The sequence below is a fragment of the Acomys minous genome, assembly GCF_964271855.1.
Source record: "Acomys minous genome assembly, chromosome: 12".
Classification (NCBI taxonomy): Eukaryota; Metazoa; Chordata; class Mammalia; order Rodentia; family Muridae; genus Acomys; species Acomys minous.
The window spans coordinates 39937709-39959543 of NC_140493.1; the positions used below are offsets into that span (position 1 = coordinate 39937709).

The following is a 21835-nucleotide window of genomic DNA, read 5'->3' on the forward strand; positions in this document are numbered from 1 at the left end:
GGTATACTGGAAACAACAGGAATCTAGGTCTCTGACCACTTCCCAAGCGTAACCCCTTTACCAGCTCTGCACAACATGCGGTGGTGATGTTATACAGGACATAGGTTTCTGTCTCGTTTCTGCCATTGTTTTCCTGGGGATTCCTAACGCAATCGGGACAGTTCAATCCACAGACCTCAAAGTGGAGGTGTGACCTAAAGCGTTCCCGTGGTTGTTCTTGTGATTTTTAAAGCACTTCGTGAGCTCAAAGCTTTTATCCTAATATATCAAAGCTTTATTACTTTTTTCACTATGGCACATTCACCGACAGCAAATGTAAAAGTGTGACTACAGCTACAGAGGGGGAGGGAGGATGCCCTGAGGCCAGGAATTTGAGCTCAACCTAGGAAACACTAGCTAGGAGGGGAAGAAGGAAGGAGGAGGAGAAAGGGAGAGAAAAGAAGAGGGCAGAAGAGAGGGAGGAGTGGGAGTGAGGAAAGGGAAGGGGGGAGGAGTGGGGGGGGATGAGTGTGGATCACAGCAGCCCAGAGCCAAGCAGGGCTGAAGCAAACACTCTGTTCTTCACTGCCATGTGTTTGTGATTTGGGCTCAAAAATACAAACAAAAGGCCACTAATATATATTCTTGCCTTTCTTTCTTCTTTCTACAACCAGGTAGCTATGTGGGGTTTTATTTCCTCCAAGCCAAATACCCAACAGATCAAAGCAGAGGAGGATGCAGCTGTCTCCAGCAACCCAGATGTTAAAGGCATTTGGAAAAGCTGTAAAACTGTTCTCCCCACTAGCTTTTGAAAAATAAGTTCCATAAAATATGTATCACTTATGTAATCAAGAAGTTGGTTTGTAGTTATGCTAAATTAATAAATTAATTTTATATTAGTTGCATCCCTAACACAGTATTTACATAAGCTTCATACAGAAAAGCCATTTGGGGAACCTCAAGTGTTTGGCAAATACAGGCATCTCAAAGACAAGGTGCTTAAAAGCTTTGGTTTGAGATACTGAATTTAAGAGAGAATCACAAAGCTGCTCTCTTATGAAAACACACACGGCTGAAAACATCCTTGAAGTGGGAAATTAACACAATGCTGAGGAAAGCAGTCGAGAATGAGAATGGAAAGAGTTTCAAAACTGTAAATTGGTATGAAGCATCAGTGAAAAACGAGATTAAATGCAAATAAAGTGGCATCCATTAGCTCCAACATTCACATGCTGAGAATAAGCTAAGAAGTGTTTCTTTCCTTGAAAAGAGGGTCTCACTATGTGGCTCTGGCTGGTTTAAAACTAGGTATGCAGACCATGCTGGCCTTTGACCTCTCAGTACTCACCTCATAGCCCCTCAAGCGGTGCGATTAAAAGCATGCACCACCATGCCCAGCCCTTAAAATGGATTTTAAAATAGGGAATGAATGTACATAGTGCCTTTCTCACTAAGCATTTCACTACTTGTGTTAAAAACAGGGGCCCAGAGAACTGCCTGTCGAGTAACCAGCCTTCCAGAAACAAAACGTAAAAAAGTCAGAAGTGGCAGAGAATGTGTCACAGGAAATGAGACCATCTGTTTGGATGGATGTAGAATGTTCTGAAGAGCCAGTCAGCAAGCACTTCAGTACTGAAGGAGAAAATCAGAGTGGCTTGGGTGACTGGTCGCTCACCAGGCAAATGGCCCCTGAGCACCTAGTTAAAGCCAGGTTCCACTCAGAGCCCTGGAGACAGTGAGCTGAGGAAAGACATCTCTTCCTCAGACCTGACATTTAAAACCCAGCTAATCTTTTTCTTTTGAAACATGGGCTCTTTCTCTGAGTCAATGTAGAAGAAAGAACAGTCCAAAATGTTAGTGAAATAAACTTACATTAATTTTTATTTATTCTCCTTCCAAGTAGGAAGGGAGAAGAAAAGAGAGAATCCTTGATTGGCATGCTTTTAAAGTCCCAGCCCAGAAAATAAAACGCACCCTAAAAACTCCTCTCTCTCTGCCTGAGGTTGAGGAAAAGAAAACAAAAAAGAGGAGACAAGCACCGGAGACCAACAAAAATGGGATTTGACAAACTGACGCGAGAGAGAAGAGTGGTGCTGCCAGATCTTCTGGGCCAGTGTGCAAGAAAGAAAAAGTCCTTGTTTCTGACTAAGGTATCTCCCAGCTTGCTTTTGTTGTTGCATTAGTGTCCTTTTAAAGCCCATTTGGTATTCTTTTAAAGCCCATTTCTGTGTAGTATCTACACAAGCACTGTGTGTGTGTGTGTGTGTATGAAATGAATGTACAGCTTGCATACTATTAGTTAGCAACTGCCAGGTCAACTGAATTTCACGATTTCCCATATTCACTTTATTCAACTACTGTGGAGGGTCCACTCCACACCTTCTTCCTCACATTTTATTCACTTAAACAAGACATTCTTGTAATTACGGGAAAATGGCCTCACTCGTCTTCATGCCTAAGCGTATGGAACAAGCCAATGGTTTCCAAACTCAGGGCAATGAGCTTCCACACAAACACTAGTGTGACACATGAGTCTATACCATCAGGAGACCCCCAAAGACCTCACACCTCAAAAGGACACACTATATGTACCTATCCTAATTACTACCCACTGCTGAAACTAAAACAACAACAAAACATCAAGAAGCCAAGTCCCCCAACCAACCAACCTAATTCTAATGTCAGTCTTAATTCATACATCAGCAACTATATTGCTTTGTTGAAAATAAGTGACAGCTATGTGGTCATGATCACATGACAAACACTAGTTCTTACAGATAAATTATCTGCAGACCGTTTGAATTCCAAGATCGTTTCTCCATGCTTCTGGGCCACTTTCTTCTGCCACTCTCAGTTTAATATCCACTCAGGTGATAATGTTTAGGATTAACCCAGGCATTAGCAGTGTGAAACAAGGAGAAAGCATTCACAGTGCATCCCAAAGTGACATATTATTTCACCTGTCTGAGATTAGTGCGACATCACTTTCCTAGAATTGGAGCACATTTGTCTGCACAGACATCTGTACTGTGTATGCTAACCTTCCTCCGGTCTTCCCTGGCAACCCCATTTTCTATTCGCCTGCTTTTGTTCCATTTGTGAACTGTAAGATTAAAAAAAAAAAAATTAACCCTCAACTGAAGAATGGATAAAGAAACTATAGTACATTTACACAGTGGAATACTATTCAGCCATTAAAAACAGGGAAATCTTGAAATTCGCAGGCAAATGGAACTAGAAAAGATCATCCTGAGTGAGGTTATTAGCTACATAACATAGGATGACTACACTACAACACAGAGACTGAAACATCAACAAATGACCAGGTATGCTGTGTCCTAGACCCTCTGCTCAGGTGTAGTAGCACAGTCTCCTTGTGGATCCCATGAGTGGAGAGGAGGGACTACTTCAGACACGCACTCTGGCCACCGAACTTAGATCACTTCCCCATGGCAGGATGGCCTTGCCAGGCTACAGAGGAAGAGGTTACAGGTTGTACAGATGAGACTTGATAGGCTGAGGTCAGATGTTGAAGGAGGAGGGCTGCCCTTTCTGAAGACTAAGGGAGGGAGGGAGAGGGGAGGAGGGAGGGAGGGGGATGATGAGAGAATGAGGAAGGGAATAAAATCAGGACAGGATGTAAATAATTTAAACTGCAGAACAAGCAGGTAACTTATATGGGAATAACTCTGAGACTGGCTGAGACATGAATGTCTAGGCATAGACAGTGCTTCTTGCTGGCTACAGAACCCCTATGAATTACTATTAGATGCCATTCTTCATATGGCATGAATAAAGATTCACAGATGTCTTTCTTTCTGCTCATACAAAGAGCAGAAAACCAGCCTTAATTGTTCTGTGCATCACGCATACCTTATACACTTATAATTTTAGGACTGCATATGCTTGTGAGAAATTATATGCTTTCAGAACAAAAGAACCGGACACAGATACTGGATCAGACCTGACAGGACGCATTCCTCTCAGCATGCTGGACACTGACATCCTGCATCTTTCATGTTCCAGCACCAAGTGCTTCTATTGCTGTTCCTCATCAGAACAAGACAGCTCCCAGGACACTTTGAAAAAAAGCTTCCAATCCCAATTGGTCCAGCATTTCAGACTGTCCCACACAGGATGCTAATTAAGCCTGGAATTTCTCAACATTTAGAAACTGGATCACAAATGCTATTACTAGGTTGTTTAACCATTTCCCCAATTTTATTTGGGCCCCTAGAAAGGTATTTGTCCCAAATCAGGCAGAAGAAACCTTAAGAGAACAACGTCCCCTTTCCTTTAAGGGGAGTTGGGTAGGTTTTTGGTTGCTTTCTTGGGCTATAGAGGGTAATAATCAATGAGAGTTGGTTAAAAATTATTATTGGTCTTATCTAGAGACAAAACAAGTTTAGACTCAGCGATGTCTCTCTTTTCCTTTACCTTACATTCTTAGGTTTGAAGATAGGGGTTGAAAAGAAAGAAGGGGGAATACAGAAATATATAGGGAAGATAGGACAAAAAGTAGATTAGTGAATCTACTCAACTTAATGCCTCAGTTGTCACTCACAAGGTTATTTTTAATTCACTGGTATAGAATTCTGTATACAGATGCAAAATAAGTTTAATTCTAGATACAGTGGTACAGAATTCAAATGTAAGATTATTCTTCACACACACTATATACAGGCTATTTAGGATAAAAAGTTATACAAGTTAATTTTAGTTGATCAAATCATGGTCATGTCAATCACTAGTCTACTTTTATCACAAGAATATACATCTTAGGTGTGGCAGATAGATATGATTCTATAGAAAGATAAGGTAGGATAGTTAGATAAAGTCCTCAAAAACCTCAGAGACAGGCAGAATATGGCATGTAAAATGATTTTATTATTTTAAAGATTCACTGACAATGAGACAGGCTAACCCCTGGCAACACCCAGCCTACCTCAAAGAGGATGATGAGCATCAAAGAACCTCCTTATGGATATGGCTTCAAATGTGGCAGACAAGCCACTGGGCAAAATGTCCTCATTTCTACCATAGACAGAATTCTGCCTAACAAAAGGGTGAGCTTAGATGCAGGCAGAGTCAACGGCCAAACTCTGACAAGACAGGGTAAGCAAATCCTCAATAGTTCCTGCCTCACAAATATGTCTGTCAGATATATTGGGCCAGAAGGCTGAAGAAGATGCTCCAACATTATAGAGAGTTTTGGGTGAGTATTCAGGTAGCAAACTGTCTGTTATCTTCTCATCTGGAAAGCTACTAACCTGTACTCCCGGCATACTCAGATAATCAAGTTTATTCCTTCTCAAGTCTCCAATGGAGTTGAAGACCAGGTAGCTTAGTTTTACAATGAAGGTTAGCTGTTTAGGGGCTAAGACGTTTTTAGGTCTAGATAAGCATTCTAAGTCGATAATGACAAGATGTGATGGAGACTGATTTACATTCAGAATTTTAGACGCACCAAGATAGGAAAGATGTTTTCTTCAAGGCTGTCAAATACAAATAGCCAAAAGAATGTAACATTTATATAATTCCTAATTGTGTCATGGCTCTTCTTGCTATAGTTAGTTTATTATATATATGTGTGTAATAATATAAATGTATTTGTAAAAAAAATAAAAATATATGAAAAAAATCCAAATGGATAGAAAATAAAATTTAAAAAATATTTAAGTGTGCATTTATTTCTGTGTTCTCATCCCCCACCTTTGTTCCCCATAGAATAAGCTTCATGAAGACAGTTAAACTAAGCCTGGTGGTACATGTCTGAAATCCCAGCACTCAAAAAGCAGACATGGGAGGAATGCCCTAAGGTTGATACCAGTATAACGAGACCTTCTGCCAAGAAAAGAAAAGGGAAAACCCAAAAACACCTCACAAAGAAGCAATAGGTATTGGCGCCTTGGACAGTCCCCTAGCACACTGTATGCAACCAAACTCACAGAATTTACTAAGTGGATATTGAGATTTCAGAAAAGAATTCCTAGGTTATACATAAGAAAATGATTTGGGTTTTTTCCCCCAAGAAAATTTTTCCTTATAAAAAGAATGAATTTGTTTCTTTGTTAAAATAACAGCTATGCCTTTAATCCTAGCACTCAGGAGGCAGAGGCAAATGGATCAACTGTTAGTTCGAGGCCAGCCTGGTCTACAAAGTGAGTATAGAACAGCCAAGGCTACACAGAGAAACCCTGTCTTGAAAAATCAAAAATAAATAAATAAAAATAAAGCCGAAAATAAAATAAAATAACAGCTAACACAAAGTCCATGCAAATGATGCCCCTAGGCCATAAGGGCATATGCTGTATCCATGGACATAACTAATTCAAATCCACTCATAAATAGTACTATACCTTCACTGTGCCTCAGTTTACCCAGTATAAAATAGGGAAATGCGCCAACAGTGCTGTTGTGATTATCCGGGATAAGTGTGAAACATTGCAAAGGAGGTAGCAATGCTGTTACTACCACCATCACATTGGAAACCAAAAGACATCTCTTTTCTAGATAATTCAAGGTAAGAATGGGAATCCAGTTTCTAAGTCCATACAAGAGAGAGAGAGAGAGAGAGAGAGAGAGAGAGAGAGAGAGAGAGAGAGAGAGAGATCAGAGTACCTTAAAGAGGGTGGGGATGAAAAGCTAAAATTCTGTTCCCCAGGCACTTCAATCCAGTACAATTACAGTATATTAAAAATGTCCATAAAGAAGACAGGGTTCTACAAGTAGGCAGATTTGCTTCAAAACAGTTTAAACTTTGGGTGTAAAATAGAAACTTCCATTGTCCTCATTAGTTGCTGGGAAGGGAAGAGTCAACTTTCTCTAAGAGTGTAGCTAGCCCCTGATAAGCCAGCCATACTCCAGGGAAAGGCCACACAGCCAAGAATATTTGGCAGCACAAGTTGGCCTTGGCAGGATGGGGGGGGGGGTAGGGGATAAGGTTGGGGCTCAAAGTTGGGTGGGAAAAGAACCTGGGAAGGGTTTGGGTAGGGAGTGTGACTATCATCAAAATGCATTGTATAAAATTTACAAAGAACTAATAAATAAAATGTTAAAACCTACTGTTGCTTTCACAATGTCCTGCCTGGAGAAAAAGGCTGAAGTGAACTGAGCAGTCTGTGCATGGCCTGGGCTGTAAGCGCCTGGCCCTGTGCTTCAGCCATCACTCCCAGCTGTTTTATGGGATGATTCTCTCTCACACAGCATAGGGTTCAATGTTAGAGGGGAAAACCCCTCCCACTACCGTCTCCTCAGTATAAACCGCATTTATTAATACTATTTCCTTCCATGACATAATAACCCGGGCCCTCTGAGATGAATAAGAAAACCAAGTCTTAAAAGCAAAACCACATTCCAAATGTCTTAAAAGATATTTTTGTTGTTGTTCAATTCTTTCGTAAAAACATTGGTCACTATTTAACATAGAGAGGCAACAAAATGCACCCAGTTTACATGCATCAACAAGTCAATAAACCATAATATGCGAACAGCATGGATTCTGAACAAACAGTACTACAGCAGCTCATGATACAGTTCACCGTAGCTCTAATGTTGATACAGAACAGCTGCTATGAGAAACGGGGCGGTCCAGTTTCGGCTGATGTCAGAGTCTCCGTGGTGAAAAACACTAAACTAGGGTCTTACAGAGTCATTAATTTAAAGGGCGCCATCTTCAGAAATCACATTGTGCAAAGCATCACATTACATCAGAGCAAGAGCGCGAGAAAACAGTACACTTGGGTGAGGACACAGAGCCTTTGATTTTGTTTGTCTGCTTTTGAAAACTAAGCCTCTTAATGATTCAAAAACATTTTATTAGTTCAACATGATTCAAAATTTCGACTGAAAGTTAGAATGTCTTTCAATGTGAAAGTTACATCGCTCATGTTTTGATAACTCAGACAACTGAAGACTTTCAACAAAGCTGGCATAATTCTGTTGACACGAATTCTGGTAAGGACAGGGCTATTTTTCAAGAGAAAGAAAAAGGAAATCAAAAAGTCCTTTCTAAACTCCAAGAAAGTTTCTGGAGATTGGATTTAATAAGAAGAAAAGTTAAGCACCACAATACAACACTTAAAAACAGAAACAGGAAAGCCACCAATACGCAAGGTGAGAACAAAAGCATTTACACAGAAACGAAAGGAGCACTCGACTCTGGCAACCTGGAATCCTCTGCTTGGTATCCGCATGTGTGACGTGTGGATGAAGACACAAAAGACAAATCTGTCTGTGATCTCAATCCTGTAACACTAATATGATCAAAAGAGAACATTACTTGTGTATATGAATTTGATGGGTTTTTACTTTTATGCTGTCTAGTTTTCCTTAAAATATATGATAAATGGACATCACTAAATCATCCCAAATGACAAAGGGACAACATGTGGACATGCTTTCTTACGGAAAATAAATCTTCCTTTAAAAGAGCTCAAAGTAATTATGTGCAAAATAACTCCAAAATAAGATTTAAAAAGCATAGTCATGTGAGGTTTCTCTTTTCCATCTAGTTACCGGATATGAATACTTTTAATTCCCCAAAGAATAAATTCTAACTTCTGTTTCTCACTTCCGTATGTTCAATTATTCTGCTACATATAACTTCTTAGCATGTGTAGTAGACCACATGGGAAAAAACTTGACAGTTTCAAAAATTAAAACTTGGTAGATCTCTGTGAGTTCGAAGACAGCCTGGTCTATAAAGCAAGTCCAGGACAGCCAGGACTATAAGAGAAACCCTGTCTCGAAAAACCAAAACACAAAACAAAACAAAAACAAAAAACAAGAAAACTTGGCTTCTCCATGATTGTGTTTAGGCTAGACCAACAAGCATACACACAAGCAGCTTTAACCAGCCATATGCTATAATCACCACAAAAGAAAAAAAAACGTCCCAAAATGGGAGAAAGGATCTCTCCTCGTGTTACTTTTGACTAGACTATATAGCAAAGAACAAAATATAAAATAGATGTTATTTCTAAAAAAAAATTCATCAAGGAAAAAATAATTCACAAAGCAAGCTCTAATGAGATTAGGATTCTGAGCGTGGACTATTCAGACTCATTCTATTCCATGAGACAGTAACACTTTGGGGGAAATCCTTCAGAAGCAGCAGAACCAAAACTTCATGAACCTTCCAAGTACCGCGTGAACCTGTCACTCACCCCACAGACCTCCTTCAAAGTATCTATCTTTTTACCTTAAAAAAAAAAATTTTTTTTTAAGCCTTACATCATCTCAAATTCCTCAGCTCACCCCACTCTCTTAATCCCATTTTAAAAGACGGTAAAGCATCGAAGCATACCTTTGCCTCCACAAACTGGAACTCCCTGTGTCGTTGTTCAAAGTTGGGAAATTAAAGGCATAAAGCCAACAAGAAATAAGTACACTTGTCAGCATGTATGGTTTGTGTAAAAGGGAGGGCAGATAATTGATCTTTCTTATTACCCTCTGCCTCCTAAGACAGCGTGGTTCAAAATGAAAATGAATCGGGTGTACTTAAAACACTGCTTCATTTCATATCAATGTGAACGTTTTTAAAAAATGAGCGAATTTGCATGATTGTAAATGTTTACTGTAAAATAGCACAGAAGTGATACCAGACAGGGAGTTAAAAATAGTTAACTGATTTTAAACATCTTCAATGATTTGGAGAAACCCTAGCATTGACTTATAACCATCAGGGAAAAAAATAACAACATAAATAGGTATTCCCATGCGTGTACATGTTACATAACAAACAGGCAAACCCCGAGTCAGTACAGTCCAGTATCGATGACTGAAAGTTAAATAATATGTCGATCCACAGAGAGAAAGATGATAACATGATGACTTCCATTGATGAAAAGCATCTCAACAATTTACATAAAATGATACTAAATAGTTTTAAAAAAGATGTCTTAAGAAGACCAAGCCACAATAAGTTAGTGTTTCCATAATACATGCTGAATTATTTGATCCCATATCTATACACTGTTACTGTCTTCACTGCTAAATGTTGTGACAGTATATTTAACGACTGAGGTACATTAGTTTACATCTTTTTATAGGTGTCCTAAGATGATTAATTCGTCGTTTCCAGTTTTTCATCTTCTTCACCTCCTCCAAAGAAAATCAAAGGGAACATTCCTAGAATGCAGCCAATAGTCACCCCAACAGCCTTGCCCTGAGGAAACAGAAGAGAGTATCCCTTAAATGAGGTGTCCTTGCATAAACATTGACGATGATGGCCACATACGATGAAATTCCCGCCACAACTATATTCCTGGTGATTACAGAAACCTAAGTAGTAAAGTAAGCTACCAAACACTCAAGAACATGCCGTTTTAAAGTTCAAAGGAACAAGAGAAGAAAAGCTGTCATGAACATGACATCGAAGAAATATTCTAGTAGAAAAAAGATTTTTTTAATCATATGGGCTTTTTAACGTTGGAAGACTGGGACACGGGAGGGGGAACGTACCAGCTATCCTCAGTGTATCTGCATTTGATACCTTTGTAACCAGCCCTTCAGTACTGGACCCCAGATATGCTAAGTTTATATGCAGACACAGGATTGCTCTCTGCCTCTCTACCCTGTACAATGTGCTATGTAATACGTTAGTCTCCAAGCTGCTGCATACATTCTGTATAAAGACTTTCAAGTTGCACTGAATGATAGATCTGTGACCTCCTGAAAGCATCCCTAACCATACAGCACCCCCACGATGGCACCCCCACATCTGTGACACAGCACTGAAGGTTTTCTAAGCACAGTTCTTCTGACAACTCAAAAACTGAACGTTAATGTTTGTGCCTCTTCATGGGCTATGATCATACTGTCCACACACAGAAAACGCATACATGCCAATTTTAATCATGTATGGTGCATGTATACATATATCACACCAAGATTTCTGCAATCTACATTGTGAAACCTACCTTGTGAAAAGGTTAAATTTTTACTTTTATAATAAATGAGTCCAAATTTTGCATTCCTGATGACGATCAAATTTAAGTTTTCTTTTTTTAAAAAAAAAAAACCTATTTTATTACTTTTAGTTATTTGTGTGCATGCATGTGTCTTTGTGTTTGGATATGCACATGAGTGCAGGTGCCAACAGAGGCCAAAAGAGGACACTGGACATCCCGGAACTGGAATTGTGAGTAGTTGTGAGCTGGGAACTGAACTTGAGTCATCCACAAGAGCAGTGTATGCTCCTAATGTCTGAGCAGTCTCTCTGACCCCTCAATTAAGTTTTCTTTTTTCATACAAACATTTACTGAGCTTCTGCTGTGTATTAAACTCTATGCTGGGTAGTCCCAAGGCAGGGACTAATCGCATCTGCAACGACTTTTGAAGTAGACGTCAACGTTTTGACAATAGTGTATACAACCTTTTCTCAATCTGTTACCATGGTATTTTGTTGTTACCTGTGGTGGTGGTAGTGGTATGCTTGTGTTTTTTTATTAATAATTAAATCTGTCAATCTCATTATGAAAACATCTTTAAAGGCACTATAGTTTCATAGATATAACAAGAAGAAATTTGCTCTGTCCAGATACTAATAAAGTTAGACCTAAATTCCTACTTCGATCAATATTTTGTTCATCTATATTTCAACAGCAAGAGCATTCTATTTGGTTCCTAGCTGCCCTGGGACATGTCCATCGTTAAGAGACCACACACACACTTAACATTCTGTTAAAATGCCTTTCACTATCATCCACGGTGATCAAGGGTCCCCATGCTCCCTAAAGAAATGTCAGAGCGGGGTGATTTTTGCCTCCATGAACATTTCAAGCCATTACTATTTGATCTTTCCATCCCTATTAGTCCACAGAAATGCTCAGAAATGACCACCAATGAACAACTCCAGAATAAATAGTTATCAGTTACAGAAGGACAGCAAAGTCTTCAAGTATTCAAGCGCTTAACATTGACCAAGCTATATGACGTTTAAAAAACAAATGAACAACCCAGTGTCAGGGATAACAAACTTTTGTTTTGAGACAGTGTTTCTCTGTGTAGCCTTGGCTGTCCTGGACTCACTTTGTAGACCAGGCTGGCCTTGAACTCACAGCTATCTGCCTGCCTCTGCCTCCCCAGTACTAGGATTAAAAGCATGCACCACCATCACCTGGCAACAAACTATTTTTTGGAGAATGTCCAAGGCCTGGGTCATTTTTCCTAGCAACTCCACTCAAGTCAATTATAGACTCGAAACTGCCACGCTGACCACCAGAAGCCATATAACTTACCAAATGTGTGCTAACACGCGTTTGCCACATGTCAACTTGCTTTGGTGTAAGATCGGGAATTGAGAGGCCTAACCTGGAAGCCAAGGCCTCAACATAACCTGCAAGGCTTTAAAACAAAAACAAAAACAAAAACAAAAACAAAAAACAAGAGAACAAGAGAGTTTAAAGAGACATGCAAATTCTTTATATAGTAAAAACCAATCACCACAAAGAGAGAGTTTTGTCCCTGTACTCACCACTCTAGACAAGGCAAAAAAATGTTACAACTTCCATTATGTATAGATAACTCTGGTTTGAAAATACTTTAAAGTTCACATTAATACACAGTGACTCGGAGCATTAATTCTTTATCTTTGTTCTGTTTTTTTGTTTCTGAGACAGGGTTTTTCTTTGTCGTGTTGGCTGTCCTGGACTCACTTTGTAGAGCCGCCTGCCTCTGCCTCCCAGAGTGCTAGGATCACAGGCACGCACCACCACACCCAGCTCTTTACTATTATTTTTAAGAGAACAGGCAAGTTATATATTTTTTATATAATTAAAATTTCTTCACTTACTTCAAACTCAGAGCGAAGTACTAATAAATATGATTTCATTTGGTAACTATGATCAGAAAGTAACAGTTTTAAAGCTCGTCAGACTAATGTACTTAAGAATGTCAGCCCAGAACTGTTAGCCTAACTGGGGATGTCATCAGTTCTAAGTTACTATCACCACTGGATATAATCTTTTTCTAAGCACTGTCAGAGAGCAAAGAGCTTGCCAGTTACACACGCTGACAATCATAATAAACATTCTGCCTTCAGATGTGAAGTGTTTTGAAAGTATGCAACTAAGAACACATATAATGTGATATTTGTGAGAGACAGTGAACATGGAAGGGAGGAGACAGTTCTCAAACATAAGAGCTCTCTATAAAATCTTCAATCTAAAACTAAGTGGCTTTAAAAATCTATCAGTTGGTTCTACTAATACATCAGAAAATTATATAAAGCTATAGTGCTATCAATACTAAGCTTAAAGTTTGGAAATCATAAATGAAATGTCAAAGAAGCCATACCAAGATAATATTTATGTCAAAAATTCTAGGAATATAAAATCCCCATTACGGCTCTAAAGCAAACAAATAAACAAAAACTTAAAATTAGCTCTGGCCCCAAACTCAAGTGCAGATGTCTAATATTGAGGGGCAGATCACTTATAAAACTGCCTCTGCCTGTATTGTGAGCGGACAATAGGATCCAAAGCTCAAGTAGACCACTCGAGTAGCCAAGAAAGGAAGATAGTGTCAATGACAAAACAAGAAGGTGAGACGTTTGTCCTAATATCTGGTGCCAACCTCTCAGCTTTCCCAAGCCCAGGAAGCAGCCCAGGCCATCTGCCACCTGGAAGAAAGTGAGAACGCTGCCGTTTTGAAGCAGCTATCCTCCATTCGTGTTACCATTCCTGCTGTATGAAAGAAAAAAAAATGGCCAAGTAGACATATGCCTTGGAGACTGGGGGATGGCTCAGAGGCAGGGTACTTCCTTAGCATGCATAAGACCCCACATTCAATCTCAACATCAGAGGGAGGGAAGGAGGGAGGGAAGGAAGGGAGGGGGGAGGGGAGAAGGAGGGAGAGAGAGGAGAGACGTGGACATCCTTTCCTTTGCAGGTCAGTATCCTTAAATTCAGGCCACATCTCTTTATGTTAGAGCTTTTTGCAAGTAAAAGGAAGTAGAAAACGACAGAGGGTTGCTTTTAATTCTCTGTTCCCATCATAGACGTCTACAAAATATATCTTCAGTAACACTTTCTACTTTGCTTATATTATGATTATTTTAGAATATATCAGTGCATATGACACAATCATATGGTTCCTCTCATCCTTTGAGCCACTGTTCAGTTTTGTTGACCCTTTGCCCCAACGACTGTATTTAATGTCCATCAAGTATTTAGTGCTAGTTAGAAATGTTAAGCTTAAATTTTAGTTTTGGAACCCAAAGGAAAAGAACTGTCCTTTTAAAAGGCCTGTTAATTAGAGAAGAGTAAAGACAAGAACATGTAAGTACATTAACTGCAGAAATGAATCATGAGTGAACCTACCCAAGTCCAGCTAAATCTGAGACAAGATTTCCCAAAGCAGCAGCTGGAAATTTGAAAAACACACAATGAATTATCAAAACAAAGGCAGCCAAGGTGGCAGCATTACATCACCTGAGAGGACTGAGCTCCGTGCCGGAGTCAACCTATTCACAGCAGTAACAACTGTGTTCAGAGAGCCTCAGGGACAGCGCTAGGTGCAAAGAGTTTAAAATGGAGAACTTTCCTTAAAATTGTAACATTCTGCCTCAATTAATAGAGTGTTTAACAACAACAACAAAAAGAAAAGCAGGAAATTTTTAATCTTACTTTGATACTAAAATTTCACAGTTGTATCCGTGGTATGATATTTGCTTCAAAGAATTTGGATTATTGGACACTCAAGAGCAAAGCTGCATACGCAACCACAAATCAAGAAAGTAAAGAAAGTGCTCCATTCAAACTTTTCCTACTCAACTTCAAAATAAATAACTTAATAGTTACAAAGGACAAAAAAAACTTCATGTTAATACTGAACCATGAGAAAAACCTGCCAAAACATATACAATTTAATTGAGTACTGTTACCTGCTAACTAACAAAAATTACCTAGAATTTCTCCGGGCGGGGGGGGGGGGGGGCGGCGGAAACTGTTATATACAGGAAACTAGGAACCAGAAGATTAAAGATATCTAAACAAATAAACATTTCTGTAAACAAGTTCATTTAAAATAAATTATCATCTTGCAAACCTTACTGACATTTTTAAACAATGTGCAGACAATGGAAGTTTAACATTTGCTATTGTTAAATACCTGCCATTGTTGAAATTCCCAAAATAATTCCAATAGACAATTCGATCTGGGTTCCCTGAAAAGTGAATGGGAAAAAAATAAAATAAAGCTGACATGGCTATAAAAGACTATCAATGTACTAATAAAAACAGACTATGCAGTCAAATCAACACGCTGCTGCAACACACACACACACACACACACACACACAAATGCATAAATGTGCTCAATACATGAGGTGATTCATTTAATTCATATATATATATGTATGTATGAAGAAACAACCAATCATATTTCATCCATTAAAATTGAGCTTTCCTAAAAATAAATAGCAACACATGTTGTAATCAATTCATCATTAAGAATCTAATTTCTAGATTCTTAATTCCACTCCTCTATCTCCCAGAAATATACTTTAAAGCTCTTTAAACACAAAGATGGATGCAGAGATGCTAAATTCTGAGCAACATATTGTACTATTGCTTACTCTATCAAAATATTTGAAAGAGTAAATGTTCTTCTAGGAAACTGTCGTTAGAAAGATTCTCCTCAACACCTTTAGTTCCTTAACCACTCAGCGCTGCAGCTGGGATTCATGTGTTTAAGTGGGAGCAACATTAGCTGTAAAGCACACTGACAGGCCTGCAGTAAGAGTGAGGACTTGCTGTATCACCACTGGATTTAGTCACTGGGAATCAAAGGCTCCCACATCTATATCCCCCCCCCCTTGGGGAAAGAAGAGGAGCTCATGATGTTTCCCACCTACTTTATGGAGGTGGCACTGAGGGAACAGGATGGGGTGACTAGCCCTAGGCTGTCAAACAGAGGAGGTCCTAGGTCTGTCTTGATAATTCAATTCCAATCCTTGGTGAAGGGAAACTTAGCTTTCAAGAACTCCCTAGAAGGCTGCCATTGGACATTTTACACAATTTAAATGTTACTATTAAGGGAAAAAAGAACTAATGTGCTACATAAAATCGGTGCTCATCATCAGTAAGTGTAGAAAGTAGGTGACATTCTCCTCAATTCTCTTGTCCCTCTGCTTTCAGTTCTACCCTTTGAAGACGTAATTCTTGTTGACTGTGACTCAACAGCCTGATACACCACCCTCCCAGACACATCAATGTTAAACTTCTAAAGGAAGCTAAAGTAGCTGCTTTCTGAGGAACATCAAAAGAAAGCACAGAGAGAAAAATAACAAAGATATGTATTTTTTTCTTCTATAAATGCAAAGATAGCAGAGCTGTGCACAGGTAAGTAGATGTGACGGCACCCTTAACAGCGATGAATCGTTGCCAATGACCCAAGAAGAACCTTCTAGCAAAATGTGCATTTTAAAGCTATTTGCGTGAGCTGAAAATCTAACTCTGTGGGAAGAGTGCCTGCTAGCGCGCATGAGGTTCCCGGCTTGAGCCCTATCCTCCCACACACAAAGCAACAGCAAGAAACAAGAAGCAGTTACGGGCTTTATCACTTGGTGACATGTGGGGTGCTTGAAGGTCCTACTAACAGCATTAAAAAGCTTCATATAAATTCAAAGGTGTTTGGGACAGTTCCCTAAGTCTTTATTTTGTTCTGTATTAATAGATGAGATGGGGATTACAAATAAGTGTACATCAGTTGTCAAAATTAAACTTTATCACCTTAATGACATTCCAATTAATCTATTGTAATTGAATTGTAAAACAATCAGTTCTCAAAACAACTAAAATGACTGGATTGTAAAAAGCAATTCAGGAATATAAAGCTACAATAAGCTACATGGCCAAAAGCTGAGTATTACTAGCAGCCAATAATAAAGGTCTACTTCACCCTATTATAACCAACTATACAGAATTTTGTTCTCATGACTACAAAGCCACAAAGGTCTATCTGACAGGAAGGAGGAGATAGGCTTACAACATGACTGGGCAGAGGACGCCTTAACTCTGTCCTGTCTGAGAAACTCACATCTGCTCCACAATGTGAAAAGATTGTCTGTGCTTTAAAACATGATTAAGGGATAAAAAATAAAACAGAACAAACAGGAAAAAAAAATCCCACATTGCTAGGGCAGCAATGATTATACTCATTTTCCTTTCAGAGATTCTACCACTATATTACTTATCTATTTTAATCTCTAGAGTCAAATTGAGTACATCATTGGAAAGTGGCCCCCTCTCTCTGAAACAGCCTTCAACTACAGAGACAGTATGTTTGTCAGAACCATGACTCTTCATTGGGTGTTAAAGTCAGTGATTTAAAATACTTACTTCAATAAAAACCGGGGATGTGCCCTTGATTCTACTGTAAACATGGTATTGGTAACCCGGAGTTACGAGTCTCAGGGCTGGAAAAACACTCTACTCTGATATACCAGAAAACAACAAACTATACTGACGTGACTGGAGTCTCTGATATGTTTTGCTGGGTTTGGTCTAGAACCCTGAATAGCCTCATCTACTCTTTAGCTTTCTATAAGATGCTGCACAGGGTCTGGTTAGAGATCTAACAAGCTATTAGCTTCTATACTCCTCCCTCTCCTCAAACTACCCCTACACACACCCCTTTATCATCTCCAAAATGTATCATCTCCACAGATGCCCATAGCAGAAGACAGCATTTCACCCTAAGTCTTTAAGGCTTGCCTTATTAAGGAAATGTATTAAAGTGGTGGCTGGAGCACTGAAATGTCGGGAAACTGAAGTATTTAGCCCAGAGATGCTCTCCATCAGACAACCTGATCACGGGTGCAAGATCAACTACGGCTTACAAACTCAACAGAAAGGAGCTCTTATTGCAAGTCGATATGATTTGCATTAATAACAGTAATTTTGACAATTCAGTGTTAGTAGCCTGAGAACAGCAGCATGGTTCTAAATATTTAAGTACTCACCGGAAATTCGTATATACGCTGATCAATTTTATTCTTATACTGGGAAACTAATCCTAGAAATAATGACTATTTTAGAATAACTGTTAGGCACACCCAATGTGTGTCAGCCTTTGGAAGTCCAGTCTTACCACAGCATGCTACCAAAAATCCCTGCAGATGTGCTTATGACACCAAGCTGTGCACAGGCCAGAGTCACTGTGGCCGCTGACTGCAGCCAGCAGACACCATGCTGTGTGACCTCTGCACCTCTCTTAAACCAGGGGACAGCCGGACCCTCTGGAGTCTGGGGCCTCATTAGTTTGGATACAAGGCTAGACCCTGTAGCAACCACATCACCTCGGATGAACTGATTTTAGATGCCCTAAGCAATACCTGTAGTCTATAAACCAATTATGCAAATACGTTTTAAAATCTCTATTTTATAACTAAATCTATTTATGTTCATAGCGCAGGTGAGGTCTAAAACACCAAAAATAAACTCTCCCATCTCCCCTGTCTTCCCACCCTTCCCCTTGTCCTCTCTCCAGCCACCTTTCTAAGTCATTTCCCCAATAACAATTAATAGAAAATTCTCAAAGTTAAATGCTGTGAGGTTGATAATAAAGTCCCAGTGTTCTAACTCAGAACATATCTCTTTCAAAGGAGTCTAAGTGAAAATCTCTCCTGAGGACTTCAAACTGGTACCCAGAAAGAAATAAGTAAATTATACCTTTTCCTCTTCCAAGTATTTAGGTAACCTTCAATCTATTTGCTGTTAATATCCAAAAGAGCTGAGTGAATAAAGCATTTTAGAAGCACATCTAAAAGTTGGTAATTGCCTAGCTGAACTATGGGCAAATTATTATCTCTACACAAAATAAAAGTAAATAAACATTGGAAAAATCTTAAAATATTTGTATTTTAATCATTAATTTGTTAGGAAAGAGTATTAAATATTGGTGTCCACTAAAAGAGATGTCATTAATATAAGAAAGGCCAACCAGGCATTCCTGAGATTGCAATGGTCACAGCAAAGGGGAACTTTTTATGATACTACACAACACGACAAAGGCAAAACATGGTGAGGACATCGTTGGATTAAATGCTGAGACTAAAGCCTTGACTGTGCCCCCCAAAACACCTACTAAGATAATCTAGAGTAAGAAAATTCAACAAGGAACTAACCAAATACCCTCTATATGTGATGACAGGTACCAACTTAAAAAAAACATATTTTACATACATTTGCTCAGTATAAATATTAGAAGAGAATTATATAAATCATAAATATTTGTCTACATGCTTTGCCAAAAGTTTTATTATTAGTATTCATGATGCTTTAAAGTTGAACTTGCATATTGTTAATTAACTTGGTAAATATAATACATAAATTACTAGGAAAATGTAAAGCACACTAATTTCTTTACTAACTCGAAAAGGAAGTGATGAAAGGACTTACTGCAACAATCATAATTGCATTATCCAAAAAGCCAAACCCTACGAAAGGTATCGCATTGTGGAAGAATACTGAAAAACATCAAAACACAGAAAAGTATACTTTAAAATTCTGATAACTTTAGAATGAACAAAACAGGCTGTGTAAATTGAAGCTTCCACACAGACTTAAGAATGATCATAGATCCTGCTCCTGCTGTAAGTTTATTTGACAGAAGTTATACTGGAAACAAAACACAAATATGTAACACACACAAACAATTTTTAGGCCTTTCTGTTTTCTTACCGGGAGTGTGCACGCACACAGTTCGTGGGAGAGCAGGTTGGTAAACATGTGATGACTCCCCTTATGCTGACTCACGTCCGTCTATTCTCTCCTGTGCCTGACGACCATCACAGCACTCTGTGCTTGTGATAATAATTTTTAATACGCCTACAGCTGAATTCCAGAAAAATTATTTGACTGTTTTACTTCCTCATCAACTCCTTAAAGACTTTTTAGGACTAGGCAATTGCTCATCTTCATCGGCCATCTGTGTGCAGTCGTTAACATCTCGGGACCTATCAGGGTTCCTAAATGCTCCTGAAAACTGTAAGAAGAAGCATTTGCTCTATATCAAAATGTAGCTTGAAAGCCTCTTCTACCACAGGCACTTCTTAGCTCATCTATGTGTTCATAACCTAAAACCTGAGATATTAAAAGTCAAAGTAGCAAAAAACATGGGTTTTTATAATTCATCTTCATTTTTTCAAATTTGCATCTTTTGTACATTGTACAATGCTGAGTACACAGCAGATGCTCAAAAAAAAAAATAATTAAGCTGAGGACTACTAACCTGGAAAAGAAGCTAATTCCACATTTACACAGCTGGAGGCAGGCTGAGAGACAGATTAAAAGCTGGGAGCAGGAAAGCACTATTCTAATTGATCTGTATAACTGATGGCCAATGTCAGCTCAGCTGACAACTTTTTTCAGTAAGTGTCAAGAATCTGAGTTTTACACTATGTTTAAAAACAGTCCTCCCTTCAGCCAATTGGTTATAGTTGTTAGCGACTTCAGATTCTTTTCTATTTTAATGTAGTTAAATATACAGTGTAATTAAGATATAATCCAGAAGTTATGAATATGTGATACCGCTCTGGTGAGCTCTGCCATCAGGGAAGGCTAGTAGGCAGGAATTAAAAAAAAAAAAATAAGCACTTTTACCTATAACTACTATAATACAGGCCATCATGTATGGATTATCACAATTACATTGACAGTATACAATAGATACAACCAGTCATTTCAGTGTTACTTGACACAGTAACAATGTTCATGACAAAAATCAGAACATTCCATATGACTCTTACTGCAAAAGCTATCAATATGGCAAACGTCAAGCATCACGTTCACGAAATGGGATTCAGCTCAGGAGCCCAGTCTTGCTTCTCTGGCTTTTCACCTCAGTCCTCTGGACACCTACTGAACATACTGACTTTTTATAGTAAGCAGCTTCCAAAACACGCACACACACAACCCTAACTTCCAACTACAGTATAAACTTAATGGGCAAAAGGGTGCACTGGAAATTTCTAAGTCACCCAATGAACCCCATACAGTGAAGGAAAACCTGCTTAGGTCCATCTAGACACAGCTTCTCTGTGGTCTCTGGAACTCAAACACGGCAGAATAACGAAGATATCAGCTGAGATTACGTCATACTCAAATAAAGTGATGCCTTCTCAATAAGCTGTTAGTGGCATTAAATTAAGGTTGCACTGATTGCTTATCCTGGGAGGAGCTTGATCAGTAAAACTGAGGCATGCTGTCATACTAATCAACTTGCATTATGAAGTAGATCTTCATATTTCTATTTAAATAAATCTGTCATATAAATAAAAAAAATCACTTTTAATTCAAAGGAGAAAAATAAAGTTTCTCAGAGAAAGAGTATGAGCTGGGCACCCCACCCCACCGGGAATTTGAGATACAAAGACATACAAAGCTTGGCTTCCACATCTCAAAGGACTTAGACATAGAAACCTACCCATATAAACAGTTAATTCTGCATCACCTACATAGTGCTGTACGCACCATCAGTGCAGACTTAGGAATCTGGGCTGTGAGAATCAGGAAAGATTACCTGGGAAGAGAGATCTTAAAGAATTCTTAAATTGCTTTGGTGTTTGAGGAAAGTTACTAATTTCTAACATAAATTATATTTCTACCTATGAGAAAGAGAAAAAAGAACTATCATTAGTTTTTTTCCTAGTCGTTTGAATTTGCCTTCCAATGAATAATGATTTCCTACTAATTCTCTATTCCTTCAATTCCCTTTGGCAAACACTATTCTGTAGCTAAGCAGTTATTAGCAAATCGCAGTTAATATTTAATTGCCTACTTAATTACCACCTACTCAAATTCACCGACACACTTTTAGATGTTTCTCTTCCACTGTGCTTTAATAAGAC

General features: G+C 38.8%; 1 protein-coding gene across 1 annotated transcript in view; it reads right to left on the reverse strand.

Moving 5' to 3' along the window:
- Positions 1 to 7316: 7316 nt before the first annotated feature.
- Positions 7317 to 21835, reverse strand: part of TMEM65 (transmembrane protein 65) — a 42108-nt gene continuing 27589 nt past the window's right edge. The window contains exons 3-7 of the mRNA XM_084750706.1: positions 19386 to 19453; positions 15094 to 15148; positions 14304 to 14346; positions 12222 to 12327; positions 7317 to 10147 (exon numbers count right to left, since the gene is read on the reverse strand). Coding sequence (XP_084606832.1) covers positions 10046 to 10147; positions 12222 to 12327; positions 14304 to 14346; positions 15094 to 15148; positions 19386 to 19453 — 374 coding nt within the window. The 3' untranslated portion in view covers positions 7317 to 10045. The remainder of the gene's footprint in view (positions 10148 to 12221; positions 12328 to 14303; positions 14347 to 15093; positions 15149 to 19385; positions 19454 to 21835) is intronic.